This window comes from Dipodomys spectabilis, unplaced genomic scaffold (genome assembly GCF_019054845.1).
Source record: "Dipodomys spectabilis isolate Male_0828 unplaced genomic scaffold, ASM1905484v1 ptg000052l, whole genome shotgun sequence".
NCBI classification, from domain to species: domain Eukaryota; kingdom Metazoa; phylum Chordata; class Mammalia; order Rodentia; family Heteromyidae; genus Dipodomys; species Dipodomys spectabilis.
In genome coordinates, this window is record NW_024870729.1 from 326,572 (window position 1) to 350,059 (window position 23,488).

Sequence of the window (23,488 nt, forward strand, 5' to 3'; positions counted from 1 at the left end):
ATTTATTTTTGATAATGAAAAATTTCATAGGAACAAAGCTATCATGTTATAACTGAACACAACAATGACCACCCAGAAAAGATTCATATATTCCTTGTTTACACCTACCTGTAGGACAGGATGTTGCTTCAGGAGATGATATATTCTGAGTTGGCTTTTCACTTTTCTGATTTGGTGAAGAGATTATAAGTCTGTCTTGCCCCCTGACACTTATTTCCGTTTTGTTACCAATTCCCTTTAAAGTAAGGCAAAATACAATAAAAAATAAAGTGATTATTATGCAAATGGCATCATGAGCTTATAAAGACAGCTTATAATAATTTGCTTGAATTTGTCTGGTCTTTTACTATGGTTAATTTATCTTAGCCATTATCCGAATAATTTTATTAAGTTATCAGGATATATTCTAAAATGTATGATGAGATCATATAGGGGGAAAAATAAAAACTACTTGTCTAAGACCAAGTTATACGTATCCCTAAAATCTGGACCTGTGTCACCTCGTTTTCTGTCAAAAACAAAGTCTGGTTTTTTTTTGGGTTGGTTGTGGAGCCTGAACTCTGGGCCTGGACACTGTCCTCGGCTCTTCAACTCAAGACTAGCGCTCTACCATTTGAGCCACAATGCCACCTCCAGCTTTTTCTGCTTATATGGTGCTGAGGAATCAAATCTGGGGCCTCATACATGCAAGGCAAGCAGACTACCTCTGAGCTACCTTCCCAGCCCCAACAAAATATTTTCTAGTTTGAATAACTTTTTTATATATGCATAATATATAATATACATATCTATGTATCTTCATATATATATTATAGTAAGAGAACTCTGGTCACTATCTCCCTATTACATAGATAGTGAAGCCAAGATGTCTTCAGAAACAGAAATACGTCATTCATGGAGACTAAAATGTGATCAAATAAGTAATGTAGAACAGACAAAAGCAAGGTGCAACCAACTTAGGTCTTTAAGCATTTTTGATGCAACAGAATAGACATGAAGTTATAAATGGATTTTAAGATAAATAGTACTAATATATATCTATAATTTATAATCTACAAAAACATTTATATAAGTGTATTAATTAGGCATTCATATATGTAATTATTTTAATGTGTATATAACTATGAAAAAGTTGCATAGTACTAAGAAAAAGTAGGAAAAGGATTCTTTAACAAATATGAATAAAATATAGATAAACTGAAATCACAAACTCAGATTTGTGGATGGGGTTGGGAGTGTCGTAAGAAGGTATATATGATATAACCAGTGTTAAGAAAGAGTTTTCATGTCATCAAACTAAAGTATAACTGCTTTAAATGGAAGTTCAGGACAATCTGAGAAGAGGAATTTAGTTTACACCATTACTGCTTTATCACCAAAGGAAAACCAGTAGTGGGACTTCTCTGAAATGCAGTTAGAGGTCTAAAGCCAAGAGTAATCTAACAAAACTACTGGTGCAACCAAACAGTTCAACAGGTACAATTATTATAGTAACTTTTATAACAATGGCTAATTTAGATAACTAAAAAAGATTTTAATTAGAAGCATACTTTGCAACAACAACAGAAAAACCTCACCATACAAACTAGAAACAGACAAACTGTCCAGTTTTTTTCCATGACTTTCAGGAGCTAAGCTCAATTTTGGCTGCATAGTTCAAGACTAATCTACAACAGATGGGAATATTACAAAAGGGGTGAGGGGTGCAGAAGAAAAACAGCTTTTTTTTGGTCTATGTCTTTTTTGCTCATAGAGTAAACGTGACTATATGTTTCAAAAGGATATTTAAATTATGTCCTTATGTTGTTTTTTAATGCAAAAAGCCAACCATTTTTAAAAATATCATTTTACTACCCAAAAAGTCCTATAAGAAAAAAAGAGGTACCTTTGTTGAATAAACAAATTGATCAATAAATTTTCCATCTCCTGTTGCATTCTGAAGAGCAAACACTTGTTCAATTTTTACAACAGGAGACATGTTGCACTTCTGCAAATCCAGGCCCCCTTTGTGCATGGTAATGGAAGCTGGTAAAGATTTCCTTGCAGCTGCTGTCTTCCAGGCTATTTTAACAGGAGGTGGTTCTTCCTCTTCCGTGCTTGTATGCCGCCTCTGGCTCTGCCTCCGAATTTCAGTACTTGATTGTGAGGAGGCCACCTCCCCTGCATTGGTCTGTTCTGGTTGAGTATTCAGCACAGATCTTGGTCTTCGGGGTTTTTTAACATCAGTCTTGGAGGTAACATTCTTTTTTGCTTGGGATAAAGTCTCTTCAGGCTGTTTATCAATATAGATGAAGGTATACTGTTCTATTCTTTCTTCTCGAGTCATTTTCAATGCTTTCTCTGCATGGGCAATGCCAATATCCCACTGGGCACGTTCTCTTTGAGGTCGGGGTTTCCGAATCTTTAAAAATGATACAGGTGTTATATACAATACTTTAATCTAATAGTATATTCAAACCAACATATATTTCCCATGTGTCTTATACTTTTAGGCCACAAGAATATCTTCAAGTTCTTTAATCATATAGGGGAATGTCCTCAATTCCATACCTTTAATCACTTAATTATTAGATGGCATGAAGGCTCATCCTATTTATCCTTCCTTTGTGGGCTTCAGAGCTAGACAACTGTCCTCAAAGAGGGAGACATCCTTCTCATATCACACTTACTCTAGCAAGAATGAGGCAAAAGAGAAGAAAGGCTACTAAAACTTATTCTCAGTAGCCAATGAAACACTAACTTTATACACGGAACTGCAAAGCTCCCATTCCTTCATAGCTGGAAGGTGCAGTTAAGTCCAGGGTACTTGTGGACATCGTAACAAAACTACCCAAAAGAAGAAACATTGAGAAATGTACTGGTATTCTGAACCATAATGTAAACACGGAGAAAATGAAGTAAAAGAAGACAGCCTGAGGAAAAAATGAAAGCAGTTAAGAAAGAAAAAGGATAGCAGGTATGAGAAGAAACATAAACTTCAATCAAGTTCTATGGGTCTTAATTAGAAGAGCTTAGATTAACAACAGAGGTAAGAAAACTTTGACCAGAGGTGTACAGGATGACCAAAGTCGGGTATTGTTCAGGTAGATAAACTGAGATAGAAAACAATAGAACTATGAGATGGTATATGACAAATATTCATGTATATAAACCCATAAAATATAAGCCTGAAATATAAGTCAAAGTTATGTGATAATATTTAGCTTTAAAAGTAGAAAAATGACTAATTTTTTGCATAATTACTTTGTTTAAAATATCAAATAACCCAAGCACTGATGGCTCACATCTGTAATCTTAGCTACTCAGGAGGCTGAGATCTGAGGATGGATGTTCAAAGCCAGATCAGGGAGGAAAGTCAATAAGACTCTTATCTCTAATTAGCCAGCAAAACCCACAAGTGGAACTGTATGGCTCAAGTAGTAGAATGCTAGCCTTGAATAAAAAAGCAAAGGGCCAGCAGCACCCAGGCCTTGAGTTCAAGCCCTGGGCCAGCCCTAAAACAGCAACACAAGGGGCTAGGAAGGTGGCTCAGCAGTAGAGTGCTTACCTCGCATGCATGAGGCCCTGGATTCGATTCCTCAGCACCACATAAACAGAAAAGGCTGAAGTGGCACTGTGACTCAAGTGGTAGAGCCCTAGCCTTGAGCTGAACAGTTCAGGGATAGGACCCAGACCTAGAATTTAAGCCCCACAACCAACAAAAACAAAACAACAACAAAAAAGAACCCAGCAACACAAACAAAAAATCCTTCAACTAGATTGTCAAGAATTCATTTCCAAATTTGAACCTATATCAAGCTCTAGGACTAGCATAAAACAAACAAATTTCCTCAAAACCAAACCAAACCAAACAAAGATAAGCTATATTAGAGAGCTGTGGGTATAACTCAATGGTAGAATGTTCAGCTAACATATGTAAAGCCTTAGATTCAACCTCAGGCAATGCAACATATAAACAAAAATACTAAATTAATAATAAAGTTAATATGCCATCAGTTACCTTTTGTTTTTCAGAGTGATTGCTGGCTTGCTTGGTTGCCTCAGCCAGTAATTCTTCATACTGTTTATGACCTTTATACTCCCGTACACGCTTTTCATGAACCCATGCCCTCTCTGGCTGGTTGCTAAAAAATTGGACATGGTATTCCCGGGCACCTGTAAGAAAAAATTTTTATTAACTACTATAGAACATCTATATCCACATGTACTTTGTCAAGAGGGTCTCTAATACAGGTTCCTCAGCCTGTCTTAAAATTTGAGTATTTTGAATTGTCCAAAGATATATCTCAATACCTATCAATGATAAAATTAAACTACCAAGAAAATCATTCCTAGTGGTTAAACTCATCACAGAAAGTTTAAGTGAATTACTTAAAGAAATTCTAATGATCAGATTACTTTAGTTACACAATTGATGTTTACTTGCTTCCAGTTTTGGGGTTTGTTTTTCGGGACCTGGGCACTGCCTGAACTCTTTTGCTTAAGGCTAGTGCTCTCCCACTTGAGCCACAGTGCCACTTCCAGTTTTCTAGTGGTTAACTGGAGATAAGAGGCTTCACAGATTTTCCTGCCCGAGTTGGCTTCAAACTGCAATCCTCAGATCTCAGCCCCCTGAGTAGCTATGATTACAGGCATGCCTGAGCCACCAGTGCTCAGCTTTTGCTTCCAGTTTTACACAACAAGAAATTAAGGTAGAAATATATAATGTTTCCTTAGAAAAATGTGAATGTTTCTTTGGCCTTTATTTATTTTCATTATTTTTTTGCCAGTCCTGGGGCTTGAACTTAAAAGAGTCTGGGTGCTGTCTTTGAGCTACTTTTGCTCAAGGCTAGCACTCTGCTAGTTGAGCCACAGCTCTACTTCCAGCTTTTTCTGTGATTAATTAGAATCTCACAAACTCCCCTGCCCAGACTGGCTTCAAACCATGATCCTCAGGTATCAGCCTCCTGAGTAGCTAAGATTACAGGTTTGACACTGTGCCCAGCTTCTTTAGACTTTAAAAGTACTGACAATGGGGCTGGAAGTATGGCTCAGTAGCACTAGCTACTGAGTGAATGCATCAGTACTAAGTTCAAGTTCCACTTCAGACCTAAAAATTTAAAACAAAAAAGAAAGAAAAGGAGAAAGAGAGGAGACGGAGGAAAGGAGGAAGGAGGTAGGGAGAGGGGGAGGAGGAGAAAGAAGTATTGATGAAATTGCTCTTCTGGCTTTAAGGTTTTTTTCATGAGTCTTGTGAGAGTCCTCCTTCATAATAATATCCAAATATTATTTCTATGTTGACATTCACATAGTGCAAAGGCAAAGCAGACTGCTGACATCTTAGCGTGACTAGAAACAATCTGGGTGCACAAACAGCCCAAGTCCCACTGTGTTCTTAAGCTACACAATGGCACTTAAACGAAACTGTTTTTGATAAGACAGCAAAAATAATTAATTTAATTAAATCTTGAGTCTTGAATATATATGCCTCTAATATTCTGTGATAAAACAGGAACCACGAATAACATACTTCTGTATCCTAAAGGATGATAGTGTCTAGAGGAAAAACACTGGCATGATCATTTTGATTGCATGATGGATGGTCACTTTTTCATGGAATGTCATTTTTCTAGGCAGTAGGACTAGGGAGAGTTATGGTTATTCTAACCTGAGTAGGAATCAGGTATCTCTTAGTAATGATCACCTTCAAGGAAAACATTTTTGCTACCAATAATTAAGTCTGATCTTACAATGTTGAAAATTTTGTCCTTTCTTCTCTAAATCTTGTCAGATTCCTAATAATCAAAGGATATTCTGAGGAAGTTATGAACTTACCTTAAAAGAGTATCTATAAAAGAACATGTCAACATTTAAAAGATGTACATTAGCTCAGTGCAGGTGGCTCACATCTGTAATCCTAGCTACTAAGGAGGCTGAGATCTGAGGATCATGGTTCAAAGCCAGCCCGGACAGGAAAGTCCACGAGACTCTTATCTCCAATAAACCACTAGAAAACCGGGAGTGGTGCTGTGGCTCAAGTGGTAGAGCGCTCGCTTTGAGCTCATGAGTACAGGGACAGCACACAGGCCCACAGTTCAAGCCCCACCACCAACAAAAAAAAAAAAAAAAGAAAAAAACAGATTACTCAGTAAACAAGAATTTATGTGTGTATGTGTTTGTGCACATGTGTGTGCTCACACATGTGGATGCACCTCAATCCTGGGGGCTCAAAATCAGGGCCTGGGCACTGTCCTTGAGCTTTTGTGCTCACAGCTAGTGCTCTATCACTTGAGTCAGCTCCAGTTCCAGTTTTTTTGGTAGTTAACTGGAAATAAGGAGTCACAGGGTTTCCTGCTTGGGTGGGCTTCAAACCTTGATTCTCTGATCATAGCCTCCTACCTACTCAGCTAGGATTCCAGTTATGAGCTACCAGCACCTGGCTAAAACATGAATTTTCAAATGGCCAAAGTATTCAAAAGGTTACAGTATTTTTTTTTTTTTTTGGTTGGTGATCCTCAGATCTCAGCCTCCTCAGTAGCTAGGATTACAGGCGTGAGCCACCAGCACCCTGCTAGGTTACAATATTTTGAAAGGTAAAAAGATCCATTCAGGAAGGGGCGCTGTGGTTCAAGTGGTAGAGCGCTCACCTTGAGCTGAAGAGCTGAAGGACAGCACCCAGGCCCAGAGTTCAAGCCTCACAACCAACAACAACAACAAAAAAAAAGAACTAGAAGACATGTAAGTATTTGCTGGGCTCCGGTGGCTCGCACCTGTAATCCTAGCTATTAAAGAGGCTGAGATATGAGGATTGAGGTTCAAAGCCAGCCAGGGCAGAAAAATCTGTAAGACTCTTATCTCTAATTAACCACCAGAAAACTGGAAGTGGTAGAGCTCTCGCCTTGAGCTGAAGAGCTCAGGGACAGGGCCCAGGCCCAGAGTTCAAGTCCATGACTGCAAGGAAAAAAAAAAAGATCCATTCAAAGTACAGGACATAATCAATGGATTTTAATATACAAAGTACCTAAAGTTCATTAATATCATTTTAGACTGTATAATGTATATCACCTACCACATGTTGAGGTGGGTGTAATAATAAAGAAAATATTAAACTACCTGAAAAAAATATTAAAAGTTTTTCCTTTTCCAAGTATACGTCTGTGTGAGGCAAGATTATCTTCATATTCTTTAATCAAAATAACAAATCTTAATAGACTGAATGTAGATGCAGATATGAGAATCCAGGATCTTCATTTAAGCCAGATATTAGAGACTTGTAAATGTACAAAACAATGCCATCCTTCTCATTAAAGTTTGAAAAAATAGGACTTACAAGTATGGCTTAAGAGGTATAGTCCCTACCTAGTAAGTGTGAAGTCCTCAGTTCAAACTATTACTACAGAGAAAAATTTTTTCAAGAAAATATTTTTCATAAAATATAACAAAAATACTTTATTTAAAAATGAATTAATATGTATGTGGCTCTTTTTTGAGCCCAGCCTGCCTGAATTTACAATATAGCCCAGGCTGCTGATTCCCTTGCCTCAGCTGTCCGGGTGCTGGGGATACAGGCATCTGCCACCATGCTGACAGCCTAAAGCTTTCTGGAATTCTCAAGTTTAAAAAGCAAAAGAGGACCAGGTGCCGGTGGCTCATGTCTATAATCCTAGCTACTCAGGAGGCTGAAATCTGAGGAACACGTTTGAAGGAAGCCTGGGCAGGAAAGTCTAAGATACTTATTTCAGAAAAGGCCAGAATAGTGGAGCTGTGGGGCAAATGGTAGAACACTAGCCTTGAGCAAAAGAAACTGAGGAACAGCACCCGGCCTTGAGTTCAAGCTCCAGGAACAGCCGTAAAAAAGCAAAAGAGGGCCTGAGACCAAAACATCTGACAACAGCTACTTACAGAGTAGTTTACTCTGAAAGTATGGCTCAAAAAACAAGCCAGACTGGAACAAAATGAATACAGGAGTTGAGAGTAAGTGGCTTGATGTTGTCCTGACAGTTAGGCACGTGATTGCAGGTTCTGAACTACGTATTGGACTTGGAACTTTTGAATAAAAAGTTTTATAATATTTCATAAAAGTATTAGCTTTTTTAGTATTAGTAGATTAGAGAATTTTAAACTGGTCTTTTACCAAAGACAGTTTGAAAAATGCTGCTCTAGAGAAAAAAGCATCAGAAACAAGTCATCTCTGAGAATCCATGAAAATTCAGGTAAGGAAAAGACAAAATGTAGATCGCTACAAGAAAAATGAGTATTGACTTAAAAAGATATAATTATCTGTTGCAAATACAACATGATATACACATGATAAATTAGACATTGATGAGATTATCTAAAGAATTATATTCTGAAAGATTAAAATTTTATATCAAAATAGCCCATAAGAAAGATACCCAGAACTTAGATTTCCACATTGTCTAATCTGAGAAGAGCCAAACAGAAATTTAATTATAAATAATCGGAGTTTTGATCAAGCACCAAGTGGCTCATCTATAATCCTAGCTACTCAGGAGGCTGAGATTTAAGGATCTCAGTTTGAAAGCCAGCCCTGACAGGAAAGTCTATGAGACTCATATCTCCAATAAACTACCAAACAACAACAACAACAAAAGGCCAAAATTAGAGCTATAGCTGAAGTGTTAGAGCACTAGCCTTAAGCCAAAAAGAAGCTCAGCACCTAGGCCTTGGGGGTCAAACCCCAGGACCAGCATAAAGATCATCATCATCATCTGAAGTTAATGCCCCCTTGGAAATCCAAACATTTTTCAGGGAGAAAGGATTAAAAGAACGTACAATATATTCAGAAGCTCAGTGGTAGGAAGAGTGCTTGCCTTGCATGCATGAGGCCCTGAGTTCAATTCCTCAGTACCACATAAGCAGAAAAAGCCAGAAGTGGCACTGTGGCTCAAGTGTAGAGCGCTGGCCTTAAGCTGAAGAGCTAAGGGACAGCGCCCAAGCCCAGAGTTCAGGCCCATGACTGACCAACAAAAACTCAGACTCACACTACCATCTTACTTTTGTCTGTATTTCTGTATTTTCACCTCCTCCATTAAATTGTCTATTAAGAAGTTAATGCAACAGTACAGGGGGAGGAGGGGAGAAGAAACCAGCTATTACACATTACATCTGTGATTCTAGCATGGGCGAGGCCAAAGCAGAAGAATCTCAAGGTTGATGCCAGACTAAGCTATACAGGAAGACACTGTCCCAAATAGTTGGAGGCATAATACCATAAACAAACAAACAAAAAAAAACTCTCAAAAATCTTTACTTACTTATCTCTTAAGTATAATATACATACTGAATAGAAATTACCCACAAATTTTAAACATTGCTTATATAGTTGGAGGAGATTATAGGCAACCTTTTGCTTTCTACCATATATATTTTTGTGAAATTTTACTTTTCCCTAAATGAACATGATTTCTTTTTTGGGCGGGGGGGGGGGGGGGGGGGGGGGAGAGGAGGGGGCGGGGGTCAGTTGTAGGGCTTAAACTCAGGGCTTGGGAGCTGTCCCTGAGCCTCTTTGTGCACAAGGTCAGCACTTTACCACTTGAGTCACAGTACCACTTATAGTTTTTGAGTGGTTAATTGGAGATAAGAGTCTCACAGACTTTTCTGTCTGAGATAGCTTCAAACCAGGATCCTCAGATCTCAGTCTCCTCAGCAGCTAGGATTATAGGCAAGAGCCACCAGCGCCCAGCCACGTAATATTTTTTTTAAGGCAGATAAAACTTCTATTAAATTTTAAACTTAAAATGAGGTCTAAGTAGTGAAATACAATTTAAAATAGATATGATCCAAATACCTTTTAACATTCTCTTACAAAGACTATTATTAATGGTGTAGAAAAATATCAATGCTAAATCTGACTAATAACAACACTGACTAGTAACATGGAAACCAATGATTGTTGTATAAAACTATTCTACAAAGTATTTAGGCAATAGAGAAAAAAGAATAGCTATAATGCCTTTTTTTTTTTTTTGGTTTTCAGAAAAGCTGTCAATCAATTCACTTAAGACTGTAAGAAACAGCCATATAATGGATATTATTTGATAATAAGAAAGGCCAAAGGGGTTGGGGACAGGGCATAGCATCTGCTTAGCAAGCTCAAAGCCCTGAGTTCAACCCAGTACCACAAAAAAAAGTAAATAAATCTATAAATAAAAATTTAAAAAGGATTAAGTACCAATACATGCTAAGACATGGATAAATCTCAAAAACAGACATAAAAGAAGTTAAACAAAAAGGTAAATGTAGAGAGAGAATGCAGTTACGGGAAGTTTAAGCTAAATGGGGTGGGGCATATGGAGTGGGAAGTGACTGATAGATGCAGGATTTCTATTTTGGGGTGATTAAAATATTCTAAAATTAGATTGTGGTGAGGCTTAGTGAAACTGAATGAACTGAATTATCACTGAACTACATGTTTGAAAAGTACAATTTGTCTACCATAAAATTTATATCACAATAAGATTATTAAGTTTTAAAATGATAAATTCTCTTTGTGTGCCAGTACTGGGGCTTGAACTCAAGGCCTCAAGGTGTTGGTTGGCTTTTTGCTCATTACTGGTGCTCTAACATTTGAGCCATGCTTCTGGTCCAGCATTTTGCTAGTTAACTGGAGATGGAATCTCTTGGATTTTTCTGCCCAATATGGCTTTGAACCATGATGCTCCAAATCTCAGCCTCCTGAGTAGCTAGGATGAAAGGCATGAGTCACCTGGTGCATTGCAACATCAAAAAATTTATTGGCCAGAGTCCATGACTCAACCTCAGTACCTGATGTTTTTGCTCATTGGGTAGCACCAACTGCGCAATGTTTCCAACTCCTAAAATTTTTATCAAAATTATTTGACTTTTTTTTTAAACCTAGATCCTTGGATTTCTGATTATAATATAAACAATCAGCTATTCTGGCATTAAAGTAGGATATTGTCCAGGGAGTATCAGACTACATTAGGTTAATTAATGAAACTAAGTTTAAATATTTTCTTTAAAAAAACATACAAGGCATAACTTGTGCTTTCATTTGTTTTATGCAAAAAAGCTGAAATTAGCAGATTTCATAAAGGAATTAAATGTGAAACTCGTTATATAATCCCAAAAGAATGCTTTCCTGAGAAGAAATGAAGAATCACAACTCACATGATGGTAATTTTGTGGAGAGTTCAGGAAGTCCATGTATGAACAGGAGTTGTTTTCTTTAGGAAGATCTGGACTTTCTAGAGTATCCTGTCCTATATTTTCCCTTTCACAGAACTATGGATTATCAGAGCTGAAAGGTGCCCCACAGACTGGTTCAATACTCTTACACAAACATAGAAACCAGGACTGTTGCTTGACTTCTGTGAATTATGACAGAAAGAGTTCAACTAATTTCTTTCTAATAGCTAGTACTGTTGAAGAACAATTCTTTGAGACTTTACTTTTCTGAAATATAGGATACGCATAATCCTACCATCTCAACCGTGTTGCTGCTGTAAATATCACATAAGAAAATAGATAATACAGGACTCAAACAGTAGTTTGAGCAAAAGCAGACATTCAGCAGTGTTGATTCTTCACTTCTGTCATGTGGATGTTTATATTCTCCCGGCCTTTAATCAGTGCATAACATTCACAAAAGGAGAGAAATTCAAGCCATTTCCTGCTGTACCCAAGGTGATTCCTTGCTATAAAGCAAAAGTGTCACAGACAGGGCTGATCCTGTCATACACATGACCCTCCAGATATAAGTAGACATTTTTCTGCTTATAATAGTGAACAAAGAACTACACAGAATATCACAGGTGAAAAAAATAATAGATGAGAAATTGTCACAAATAATGGGAAATTCAACATATGACTTATCCAGAAACAGGTTCAAAGATTAAACTTTCTGTGGTTGCTAAGTGAATCCTTTTCAAACAGAAGAATATTAGGAGTCAAATCCACATCAAAGCCAAAGAATAAAGTTAAAATATATCTCTTCTTAATTTTTAAATTCCAAACATAAAACTTTTATGTTACTACAGATAGATTTAAATTAAACTACTCTATCATATCAAACATGTAAGGATGTCTTCATAAATTTACAGATTTGAAAGCAAGCGAAAGGCTGGAAGTATGGCTCAAGAAGTATTGTACCTGCCTACCAAACATGTAGCCCCAAGTTCAAAACCCAATATTATTACCAAAAAAAAAAAAAAGAAAGAAAGAAAGGGAGAAAAAGTATCCTGCAAAATTTAATAGGATGAAAAGTAGTTGTCTGGTAACACACATATGTGTGTGTATGTGTATGTGTGTATATGTGTGTCTGTGTGCCATCTTTTCAATCAAAGATAGAAAAAGAAGTTCAAAGAAGATAGGCATGTAGTGTGTACCTGTGATTCTAACACTCAGGAGGCAGAGGCAGGAGGATCATGAGTTTTAGACCAGCCTGAGGTATAGGGTTCTCTGCCAATTAAGATGATCATAATTAGCCGGGCGCTGGTTGCTCATGCCTGTAATCCTAGCTGGGATTACAGGAGGCTGAGATCTGAGAATTGTGGTTCAAAGCCAGCCTGGGCAGGAGAGACCGTGAGACTCCTATCTCCAATAAACCACCAGAAAACCGGAAGTGGCGCTGTAGCTCAAGTGGTAGAGCGCTCGCCTTGAGCTGAAGAGCTGAGGGACAGCGCCCAGGCCCAGAGTTCAAGCCCCACGACCGACAAAAAAAAAAAAATGACCATAATTATTTTACTAGTTATTAAAAACTCAGAGATCCACACATTTGTATAAAATCATGTATTATGTATGTATTCCTATATATACATGCAACATTAAACTTTTTACTTACTATTTATTTATGCCTTTTCTTACCTCTTGTGTTAATTTTGGTATGAACCTCAAGCTGGGGATCACTTGAAACCATACAAGGCCACCAAGGATAGGTTCCCACCTTGGACCAAACCAGATCACCAACCTGGAACTTAATACCAGTGGACACTTCTGTTGTTGAAACAGAAGACAGTATTGGCTGAACCTAGAGGAAAAGGAAAACTCTTTCAGAAGAAAAACCACATTAAAAAAAAAAAGAAACAATGTATTATATACTAAGTACATTAAAATTTTATCTTCAATTATATTCTTCTCCGATAGCTGTTTATAATTATGAAATAGGAGAAAGAAAGGCGGTTGATAAGCCTAATCCCCCAACCTGAAAACAGAATTGATGGATTTTCTTGACAAACTATCACTAAAGTATCTTAAGAAGCCACATGATCAATTTAAAAATGGTCTTAGTTTTTAAAAAGTCAGTTTTTAGATGGAAAATAATATCTACCTAAATCAGCTCCAGGATCTGTTTCAGTATAATTTCTGAATTAGAGAAGTATGGAGCTATAATACCTCAGTATGTTACAATTTAATTGCTTTATGTTTACCTCCTTCAGCACATCTGATCTGATAATACTGGATGAAGACTCACCGGGGCAGTCTCTTTGATTACAGGCTCTTCTCTTGGTTTTTCTGGTGTTGGGTCCAGCCTCTCATTTGGTCTCTAGGTAAAAAGGTATAGATGAAGAGAATAGAGTGGCAATAAACCATAGAACAGTAATACAAAAGAGTCAAAGAAACTTAAGTAGCAAAGAAAATATGGGACATTTACTACTAAATAATATAAAGACTAAGATAACAACCACTCAGTACTGGATGTTATATATTAATGCTCATTTTCTTTCTTTCTTTTTTTTTTTGGGTCCAGTCGTGGGGCCTGAACTCTGGGCCTGGGCGCTGTCCTTCAGCTCTTCAGCTCAAGGCTAGCACTCTACCACTTGAGCCACAGAACCACTTCCAGTTTTTTTCTTTTTGCTTATGTGGTGCTGAGGAATCGAACCCAGGGCCTCATGCATGCAAGGCAAGCGCTCTACCACTGAGCCACCTTCCCAGCCCTTAATGCTTGTTTTCTAGTTCACTGTTACATCTTGTTACTTATTAATATTTTTAAAAAAAACCTTCACTTCTAGGTGGGCACTGGTGACTCAGGAAACTGAGATCTGAGGACTGCAGTTCAAAGCCAGCCCGGGCAGGAACTGTGACTCTTCTCTAGAATTAACCATAAATGGGACTGTGGCTTAAAGTGGTAGAGTACTAGCCTTGAGCACTAGGCCCATGACCAACCCCCCCCCCCCCAAAAAAAAGAAGGTCACAATCACTGACAGAATTTCTTAAGAAAGAGAGAGGGTTACAAAAATAAAGAGGCAGGTTAGATTTTGAGGGCCTGTAGGCAATATTTTGGAAAGAAGAGGAAAAGCTGAATGTTTAATTAGGACATCACTGCAGTAATCCAGATGAGACAAAGTAGTGCCATAGCTGTGCACCAGTGGCTCTTGCCTATAATCCTAGTGCCCAGGAGGCTGAGATATCTGATATCACAGTTCAAAGCCAGCTAGGGCAGGAAAATGTGAAAGTCTTATCTCTAATTAACCACCAAAAAGTGGAACTGTATCTCAAGTGGTAAAGCACTAGCCTTGAGCAAAAAAATCTCAAGGACCAGCACTCAGGCCCTGAGTTCAAGCCCCAAGAATAGCACAGAAAACTAAAAAGGTACTCAGCTTGTTGACAGGCACTAGATTAGATGTCTGCTAATCTACTGAAGAACACAGTCCTTCAGTAAAGAAAGAAATATATGCTCAAATGAAAACAGGATTTTTTTCTGATCACTAGTATAATAACAGAGCAGTTTAGAATAACTATGTTTGTGTAAATTCATTCAAAGCTTCACCTGATACTGATATAACAAAACTTTAGCCTTAGCTTCTTCAATCAAGCTACAGCAAGAAGGCAGGACAACTTAACAACATGGTAGCCACAAAAAGGAGTCATTCTCTAATATACAATCCTCATGATGTCTCCATGAAAGTTATCACTAGACTTTTTTTCTTCCCTGAGACAGTCTTGCTATGCACAGCCCAGGCTAGTCTTGAGATTGTGATCTTCCTTCATCAGCCACCCAGCTACAAGATTATAAGTACATACTGTAGATGTCTTATCGAAGACAGATTGAAGGAACTGGTGATATTTTTCCTTTCTAGATTAAAGACAGGGTCTCCTTTCCAAATTTCATTTCAGATTGTTGGTGTTTCTTTTACACTGATTTGATACATGGACTTTTCTTTCAGGCTGATTTGATACTACATTATCAAAGTTATTTTCTAGCTGGGTGGCTGGCTCAGGCCTGTAATTCTAGCTACTCAGGAGACTGAGTTCCAGATTGTGGCTCCAAGCAAACCTGGGTTGATGAATACCAAGACTCTTTATCTCCTATTTAAAAAAGCCAGAACTAGAGATGTGTCTGAAGTGGCAGAGCACCAGCCTTAAATGAAAATCTGAGTGACAGTGCCCCAGGCCCTGAATTCAAGCCCCAGTATACGCACACAGGCTTGCACACGCATGTACACACACACATAGTCAATTTGAAAGAACTGGAATTTTTACATAGTCATTTTCAAAGAGGGGAGGTGGTAAGGTAAATCTAAGTTTTTGTTTGTTTTCCTGGTGGTACTAGGGGTTGAGCTCAGTGCCTTGCACTTGCTAGGCGGGAGCTTTACCACTAGAAGCACAAAACTAGCCCTTTATGCTTACTTCTGTACAACTAGGATCAAGTTTTGTTACCACCATTGTCCAGCTACTGGTTCAGATACGATTTTATAAACGTTGGGATTATAGATATGAGCCACCATGTAAGGCATCTAAGCTTTCTTTTTTTGTCAGGCGTGAGGTTTGAACTCTGGGCCTGGGCATTGTCCCTCAGCTCTTCAGCTGAAGGCTAGCTAGCACTCTACCACTTGAGCCACAACACCACTTGTGGCTTTTTCTGTGTATGTGGTACTGGGGAATCGAGCCCAGAGTTTCATGCACGCTAGGCAAGCACTCTACCACTGAGCCACATTCCCAGCCCCAGATAATATAATTCTAAGCATAAAATTCATTTTCCCCCAGGTGCCTAAAGTACAGAGGCCAAGTTCAAAATATTAAAGCTACTAAGGGACTAAAGACACCTCTTCTAATCCTAATACTGTTACTTCAGTATCAGAGGAAAAAAGATGACTGTGAGCTAATTGTCCTTGATGATCAAGTCATCTTAATTTAAATTTATGAATTTATGGGTATTTGCAACTTATTAAATATTTTTTGGCTGATCCACATTGAAAGAATCACAACAAACTCTCTTAAATTAGAAAAAAAAATCATGTAAGGGATGTATCTAAGATAAATTACAGGGCTGGGAAGGTGGCTCAGTGGTAGAATGTTTGCCTTGCATGCATGAGACCCTGGGTTCGATTCCTCAGCACCACATAAGCAAAAAGAAAAAAGCCAGAAGTGGCACTGTGGCTCAAGTGGTAGAGCGCTAGCCTTGAGCTGAAGAGCTGAGGTACAGCACCCAGGCCCAGAGTTCATGCCCACGACTGGACCAAAAAATAAATAAATAAAAATAAAATAAATTACAGTATCTTAAATATTCTTTAAAATTTGTTTTAGTACTTTTGTTAAAACCTAAAAGATTCATTAAGTTGAGTAATATGCATCAAATCTGATAAGAGTTTTAAGCCCTTAATAATCAAAAAGATTTTCAGAAACACTAAGCAAAACCATTATTTTTCTGGAAAACAAAAAACTAATGTCAATGTTTAAGTTGAAAATTTTTGGTGGACATCATTTGTAATCCTATTTACTCAGGAGCTTGAGATCTGGAGGATAGCAGCTTGGGCAGAAAAGTCTGTGAGATTCCCCAAAATAACTCACAAAAAGCAGGGCTGGAGGCATGGCTCAGGTTGTAGAATTTCAGCTAATATTTTTCTAAGAACTTTAAGATTTAATTCTCTGAAGCTAGAAAACAGAACATTTGACTCTCGGCTAACAGGATTTATGTGGTCACTGACTTTTGATAAATGAAAATGGCAAGCTAAGAGTTAATGAGACTGACTTGGTGGATAATCCCACTGCTAAAGAAGACCATGAAGAGACCACTGAGTGTTTGCATATAGCCTACACTTAACATGCCTGAGACATTACACCTGGCAAGGAGAGAGATGTCCAGAAACATTTCCACATGCTTCTAATTTGGTAAAAGGCAAAAAAGCTAACGTAGATTTTTAAAATATACAAGTTCAGTCGTGATCTCAGATCTCCTGCTGTCTAGATATTTGGACACATTTTCATTATTGAGATGATATACTTAGATTGTTCCAAATAATAGCCACTCTCCAGAAGGCCAAGCAGCTCAAGCTGGATGGAATTACTTACAGATCAAGTACTGAGAAAAGAGCTGTGGATGAAAGCTTAAAGTGTATTATTTTGTATGGAATGTTTGCTTAAACAAATAAATAACAACAAAAAAACCTTTCTGAGTAGGATTTTAAGGACATGGGAAGAAAAAAAAAAGAAAAACGTGGCTTTTTGTTTTATTTTTTTAAAAAATCAAGCAAGGTTTTTGTTTTGAATCTTTACAGTATTGGAGAGGGATTGAAGATAGAGTTAAGCATCACTGAACTATAGTCCCAAGCATAACCAAGTAGCTTTTTTATGAGTCTAGTGGCTCATACCAGCCTCTCAGGAGGCTGTGATTTAGTTGATTCCAGTTTGAAGCCAGCCCAGGCAAAAAAGTCTGTAACTATCTTCAATTAACCAGCTAAAAGCAGGGCTGGAGGTGTGGCTGAAATATAACACTAGCCTAGCAGGCAAACTAAGTGAGCTTGAGGCCCTGAGTTCAAGCCCCAGTACTACCAAGGAGAAAAAGAAATTGGGAGGGGAAGGGAGAGAAGAAGGGGAAAGAATGATAAAAATAAATCCAGCTTGGGGAGACCCATTTCAAACTTGTTCTCCAGGTCCACAGTCACACAAGACTTCCTTGAGCCACTGGAGGGAGGGGAACTGTCTAGTATAGAATAAGCAGATGCTTCTCTGGGTTTCCCTTCATGTCACAGCTCTCCAAATACCAACTGCTAAGGACTGGAGAATGTCTAAAGACAATGAGTAGGCACAAACCTTCAAAAATTAAAACATTTAAGACATCTGTCCTGAGGAAGCAGAATGGATATTGTTCAAATTAAGGAAACCCAATTTTAAGAACAACCAAAGTTACAACACAGTTTCATCTGTTATAATTCCTGTCACCTGCTTAGTTTAACAGAGCCAGAACTTCAGGACCTTGGGCTTCACAGTCCAAAGTCAGATGAAGCATAACTTATGGCAGTTATTTCTTAAGCTTACAGATGCCCAAGGGTGGAAACATTTCAACTACTTAGAATTCAATTAACTGGAGTTTACCTCCTCATTAACTTCTTTGAAAGAAGAGAAGAGTAAGGAAGATGAGAAAGAAGGGAGATAGGCAGAAAAGGACATGAGAAAAGACAAGAAAAAACCTGGATGTCACCCCAAACTTAAACTTATTAGCTCAAGAGAACTTAAAACACACACACACACACACACACACACACACACACACACACACACACACACACACACACACACACACACACACACACACACACACACACACACACACACACACACACACACAGAAAAAAGAGTAGTCTAGTTAAATTGAGTGCAACCAACCCTCTACTTTCTACCTCAAGATACTTTAAGATCCTAAATAATCAAATATTAATTTATACTAAGCATGATTCACTAACCAAAGATGAACTCTTAAATTCTATCCATTTACTCTAATACAAGAACTAGCTGAAGCCTTAAGCAATAGGGAGGTAATCCCAGCAGACAACAAAGACACAAGTGCTTTCAGATTGACTGAAAAGTGACTCTAATTTTTCTACATTATTTTATTTTTTTGAGACAAAGTCCCACTGTGTAGACCAGGTTGCCTCAATGTGAAATTTTCCTGCCCCAACCTTTTGAGTGCTGGGATTACAGATGGGCACCACTATGCTTGGCTCCTAGATTCTAATAAAGCAGAAAGTAGATTGAAAAATAAACAAGATTGTTTTAGCTTGCCTCTCACAGCTTCCAATTCCTTTTCTATTCTGGCTAACTTTAAGGATAAAAGGGAAAATAAATGTAGCAAAGGGTACATAAAAGTATTTCCTTATTTGCCAGATTTTCTATGAACAAAGGCAAGTCCAGCCAGAAGATAGTTCTCCGACACTAATAACACTTTAAACACTAATTTGGCTTTAGCCATCTGTCAGGCTTTATATATTTCTGTGGTTTCCCAAAGCCATAGTGTATCATACGTCTTTTCAATGCAGGTCTAATAAGAAATGCTGTAGTGGAGCTAGGGCTGTAGCTCCTTGGCTGTGAATGGAAAATGCAGAGATCCTGGATTCTATCCCCTGCACTACATAAAGAAAAACAACAATGTCACAGTGATGATTTCTCTGCTTTTGGCTATGAGCAAATGTAGAAGTGTTACAGTGAATGTGTCTATAGAGTGCATACAATTAAACTTTCTCTTTCCATTTGTTCATGTATTTGACAGATGGTCACTATAAGAAACTGTTGTGGCTGTTGACATCTGTAATTCTAGCTACTATGGAGGATGAAATTAGGAGGATTATGATTCTAAGACAGGACAAAAAGTTAGCAAGACCACACCTCAATCAATAAGCTGGGTGTGGTAGTATGATTTGTAATTCCAGATATACAGGAGGCTACAGATAAGAGGGTAACAGTCTGAGGGCAGCCTTTGGCAAAAATGTGATACCACAGCTAAAAATTAACACAAAAAAAAGAGTTTGAAGCCAGCTACTAACGTGTCATACCTGTACTCCTAGCTACTCAGGAGGCTGACAATTGAGGACTGAGATTCAAAGCCAGCCCGGGCAGGACAGTGTGTATGACTCTTATCTCCAATCAACTACCCAAAAGCCGAAAGTGGAGCTGTGACTCAAGTGGTAGAGTGATAACCTCAAACAAGAAAGATCAGGGACATCGCCCAGGCCTTGAGTTCAAGCCCCATGACTGATGAAAGAAAGGGGTGGGGGGAGGGAGGGATTGGAGTAGGTGGTGGCTCAAGTGGTAGAGGACTGAGTGGGGTACATTTGCTAAATGACGTAAGGAACCAAGAGGCAACTTAAAAAACATTTGTGTCCAAAGCCTTCATCTTACAGATGCAAAACTATGACATCAGAATAAATGAAGTGTCCTGATTACTGTACTCATTACCCAATTTTATTTTGTTCAGAGCAACTGACTCTCTGAACCTGTGTATCTATGTGTACACACACACACACACACACACACACACACACACACACACACACACACAATCTTCTGTCTCTGTCACAGGAACACAAGACCCTGAAGCAGGTATCTGCTTTTCATACTCTGCATACTTCAGTTCTCAAAGATAGTGCCAGCACATCAAATATATTCAAGCAGTGTTAGTAAAATGAAAAAGTGATGAAGTAGCACACTTGTGGCAGTGTAGAGTCATTGTGACATGTGCTCCAGAAAAAGGTCACATTTCAGTTGCAGGAAGTAGTGGACATAGTTTCCAAAGAAAAGATGTTTTAGTAAGAGGTAAAATATCCTTAAGTAGAAGATAACAAATTAAGTTTTTCAGATGTACTAGATATAAAAATCAGGAAAGTCATAAAAAAAAACACATTACTTTCCCAATCAATGTCTAAGAAAAATTCATACCATGAACTCTTCATTCAAGAGTTGATTTTTATATTTATGTAATTGCTATGCAACTACACACTAAAGTCTCAGATATTTTAAAAAATTCAGCAGCATGAAGCTTAAGTTACCTATGAAGGATAACTTTTTATAAAACTCTGCCTTAAGTTTTAATCAAGATATATGAACGCTAACTCTGATTTCATTTTATTTTTTTTTTCGGGGGGGGGGGTGGTCTAGTCGTGGGGCCTGAACTCTGGGTCTGGGCACTGTCCCTCAGCTCTTTAGCTCAAGGCTAGCGCTCTACCACTTGAGCCACAGCGCCACTTCCGGCTTTTTTCTTTTTGCTTATGTGGTGCTGAGGAATCAAACCCAGGGCCTCAGACATGCAAGGCAAGCACTCTACCACTGAGCCACCTTCCCAGTCCCTAACTCTGATTTTAATAAAGAGTTCTTCTACTACATTAGCTAACTTCATAGTACACACATTAGCAATGACTGTTCAATTTAAGTGTCACCAACTAGTCACTCTGAAATAAATGAAGCCCCCCCCCCCCATCTTTTTTTTTTTTTTGGCCAGTCATGGGCTTGAACTCTGGGCCTGGGCACTGTCCCTCAGCTCTTCAGCTCAAGGCTAGCACTCTTCCACTTGAGCTACAATGCCACTTCCGGCTTATTCTGTTTATGTGGTCCTGAGGAATCAAACCCAGGGCTTCATGCATGCTAGGCAAGCACTATACCACTAAGCCATATTCCCAGCCTCCAAAAAAAATTTCTCTTTGCCTTTGGCCAAGCCCTGATGGCTCACAACTATAATACTATCTATTCAGGAGGTTAAGACCTGAGAATTAGGGGGGCGGGGTGGGGGAGGGGGGGAGATGGGAAGGGGAAACAAAGGAGGCAACAATGCTTGATAAGAAATATACTCATTATCTTGCCCATGTAATTGTAACCCCTCTATACAGTATTTTCACAATTAAAAAAAAAAAAAAAGATCTGAGAATTGTAGTTTGAAGCTAGCAGGGCAGAAAAGTCCAGAGGAAAAAGCTGGAAGCGGAGGTGTGGCTTAAGTAGTAGCACTAGCTCCTCAGTCAAGCCCTAGTACGGGCACAAAACAAAACAAAGAGTTTGTTAAAAAAGTAAAAGTAACTGAGGCTCTTAAGCAAAGAAGCATACATAAGATTCTTGGTGTGTCAATGTGCTTTAAGAATATTTCTTCATTCCAATGATGTCCATTCATTTAGTCAACAAATATGTACTCATAACCAATTCTAATATCCCAAGCACCTTCTAGTGATTATACATTACTAGAAATACTCACATTTGAATAGATAAAAACTTAAAAAAATCTTTGATTTCCATTAAACACAAAAAATTAAAACTTCTCAAAAAGATGTTTCAACTTACATTTTGTTCCTCTGGTTCTAATTTGGGAATTTTGTGAGCCTTGCGCTCTTCAGATCTGGCTGAGTCATGCTTGTTGCTTTTTTTCCTCTTTTCCTTTCTGCTTTCATGCTTTGACTTTGTGTGCTCACTTGCCTGTACTTCATTTAAAAGGTCTCCACAAAGAGAAGACTCGAACAATTCCCTGCCATTCTGGATAGTTTTGGTTATTTTTAGTTTAATTTCAGGTGAGCCAGTCTTCTTTGGAATCACAGTTTGTGGTACCGAAGGAGGGGGTGGTGGCTGTGGAGGGGAAGGTTTTTCCAGAATTTCATGTGGTCTTGTGTTTGGAATTTCTGAATGGTAATAGTCAGTGGGACTAAAGTTTCTAACTGCACCAAAACCATTGGCTGACCCATTGGGATACTGATTATATGGTTGGTATTTGGTTTGAGTGTCATACATGCTGATCGATGGTGGGTAGCCATTTGTGAGTGGAGGAAGGTCTTCTGTTGTAGGTGGATACTGAAAGCCTTGTTGCAAGGTAGCTTCGTACGGTGTCTGGCCACCATCTTCAACAATGTCACTGTTGTTATCAAAGGCATCCTCCTGACGGATGTTGGCGGAGTCAATGAGTTGAGGTGGTTGCTGAATTGTGTTTCCCATGATCCCTTGCATGAAAGAGAAAGAGAAATCCATTGTTCTGCTCCAGCATCCTTAACTTTCCCTTTCTCTCACCGGGCCTAAAATTAGAAAAGTGTAGATTAAAAAGTATTAATATCCTAACAGGCTACAGATCAATTAATTGAAAAGAAATCAAGCAAAAATATTTTGAACCTAATTGTCATATTTAGATATAAACAGACATTAAATAGTTATAAAAGTAGAGAGCCTACATAATTTTGACACGTAAGTATATTTTATCCTTTGGGAGTTTTTTTTTGTTTTGTTTGTGACATGGTTGCAATATTGTAGCTCAGGTTGGCCCCGAACTCAAGATCCTATAACATTCACTCTGCTGGAATTATAGAAGTAGATCATGATGTCTGGAAAAATTCCTGATTATTGTCATAACTTTAACAACTAACTTTTATCCTTCTTGTAAAAGGGCAAGATAGTCTTGACATTCTTTTCTATTTTCTAAAATAGTTTCCCAAGAATTTCCTTTAAATTCATTCATGTTTTGTCCAGTTCTTTATATTATCACAAAAACAAAATCTTATTTCAAATACTTTACTTACAAAAGTAAAAAGTTCTATTTCCCAAGGGAAGGGAGAAAGAGGAAAGGGGAGAAAACAAGAAAAAAAAAAAAAAGACACACAGAGAACACAGAAGAGCAAACACATGGGGGCCGGGCGCCGGTGGCTCACACCTGTAATCCTAGCTACTCAGGAGGCTGAGATCTGAGAATCGCGGTTCAAAGCCAGCCCAGGCAGAAAAGACCGTGAGACTCCTATCTCCAATAAACCACTAGAAAACCGGAAGTGGCGCTGTAGCTCAAGTGGTAGAGCGC

At 38.3% G+C, this 23,488-nt stretch overlaps 1 protein-coding gene across 5 annotated transcripts in view; it reads right to left on the minus strand.

Annotated features, from left to right (window-relative positions):
• Window positions 1-23,488, minus strand: part of Nsd3 (nuclear receptor binding SET domain protein 3) — a 117,657-nt gene that overhangs the window by 58,891 nt on the left and 35,278 nt on the right. For all 5 annotated transcript variants that reach the window (XM_042679485.1, XM_042679484.1, XM_042679483.1 and 2 more), the window contains exons 2-7: window positions 22,000-22,718; window positions 13,436-13,507; window positions 12,829-12,991; window positions 4,001-4,155; window positions 1,886-2,401; window positions 109-235 (exon numbers count right to left, since the gene is read on the minus strand). In XM_042679485.1, the coding sequence (XP_042535419.1) occupies window positions 109-235; window positions 1,886-2,401; window positions 4,001-4,155; window positions 12,829-12,991; window positions 13,436-13,507; window positions 22,000-22,674 (1,708 nt within the window). In that variant the 5' untranslated portion in view covers window positions 22,675-22,718. The remainder of the gene's footprint in view (window positions 1-108; window positions 236-1,885; window positions 2,402-4,000; window positions 4,156-12,828; window positions 12,992-13,435; window positions 13,508-21,999; window positions 22,719-23,488) is intronic.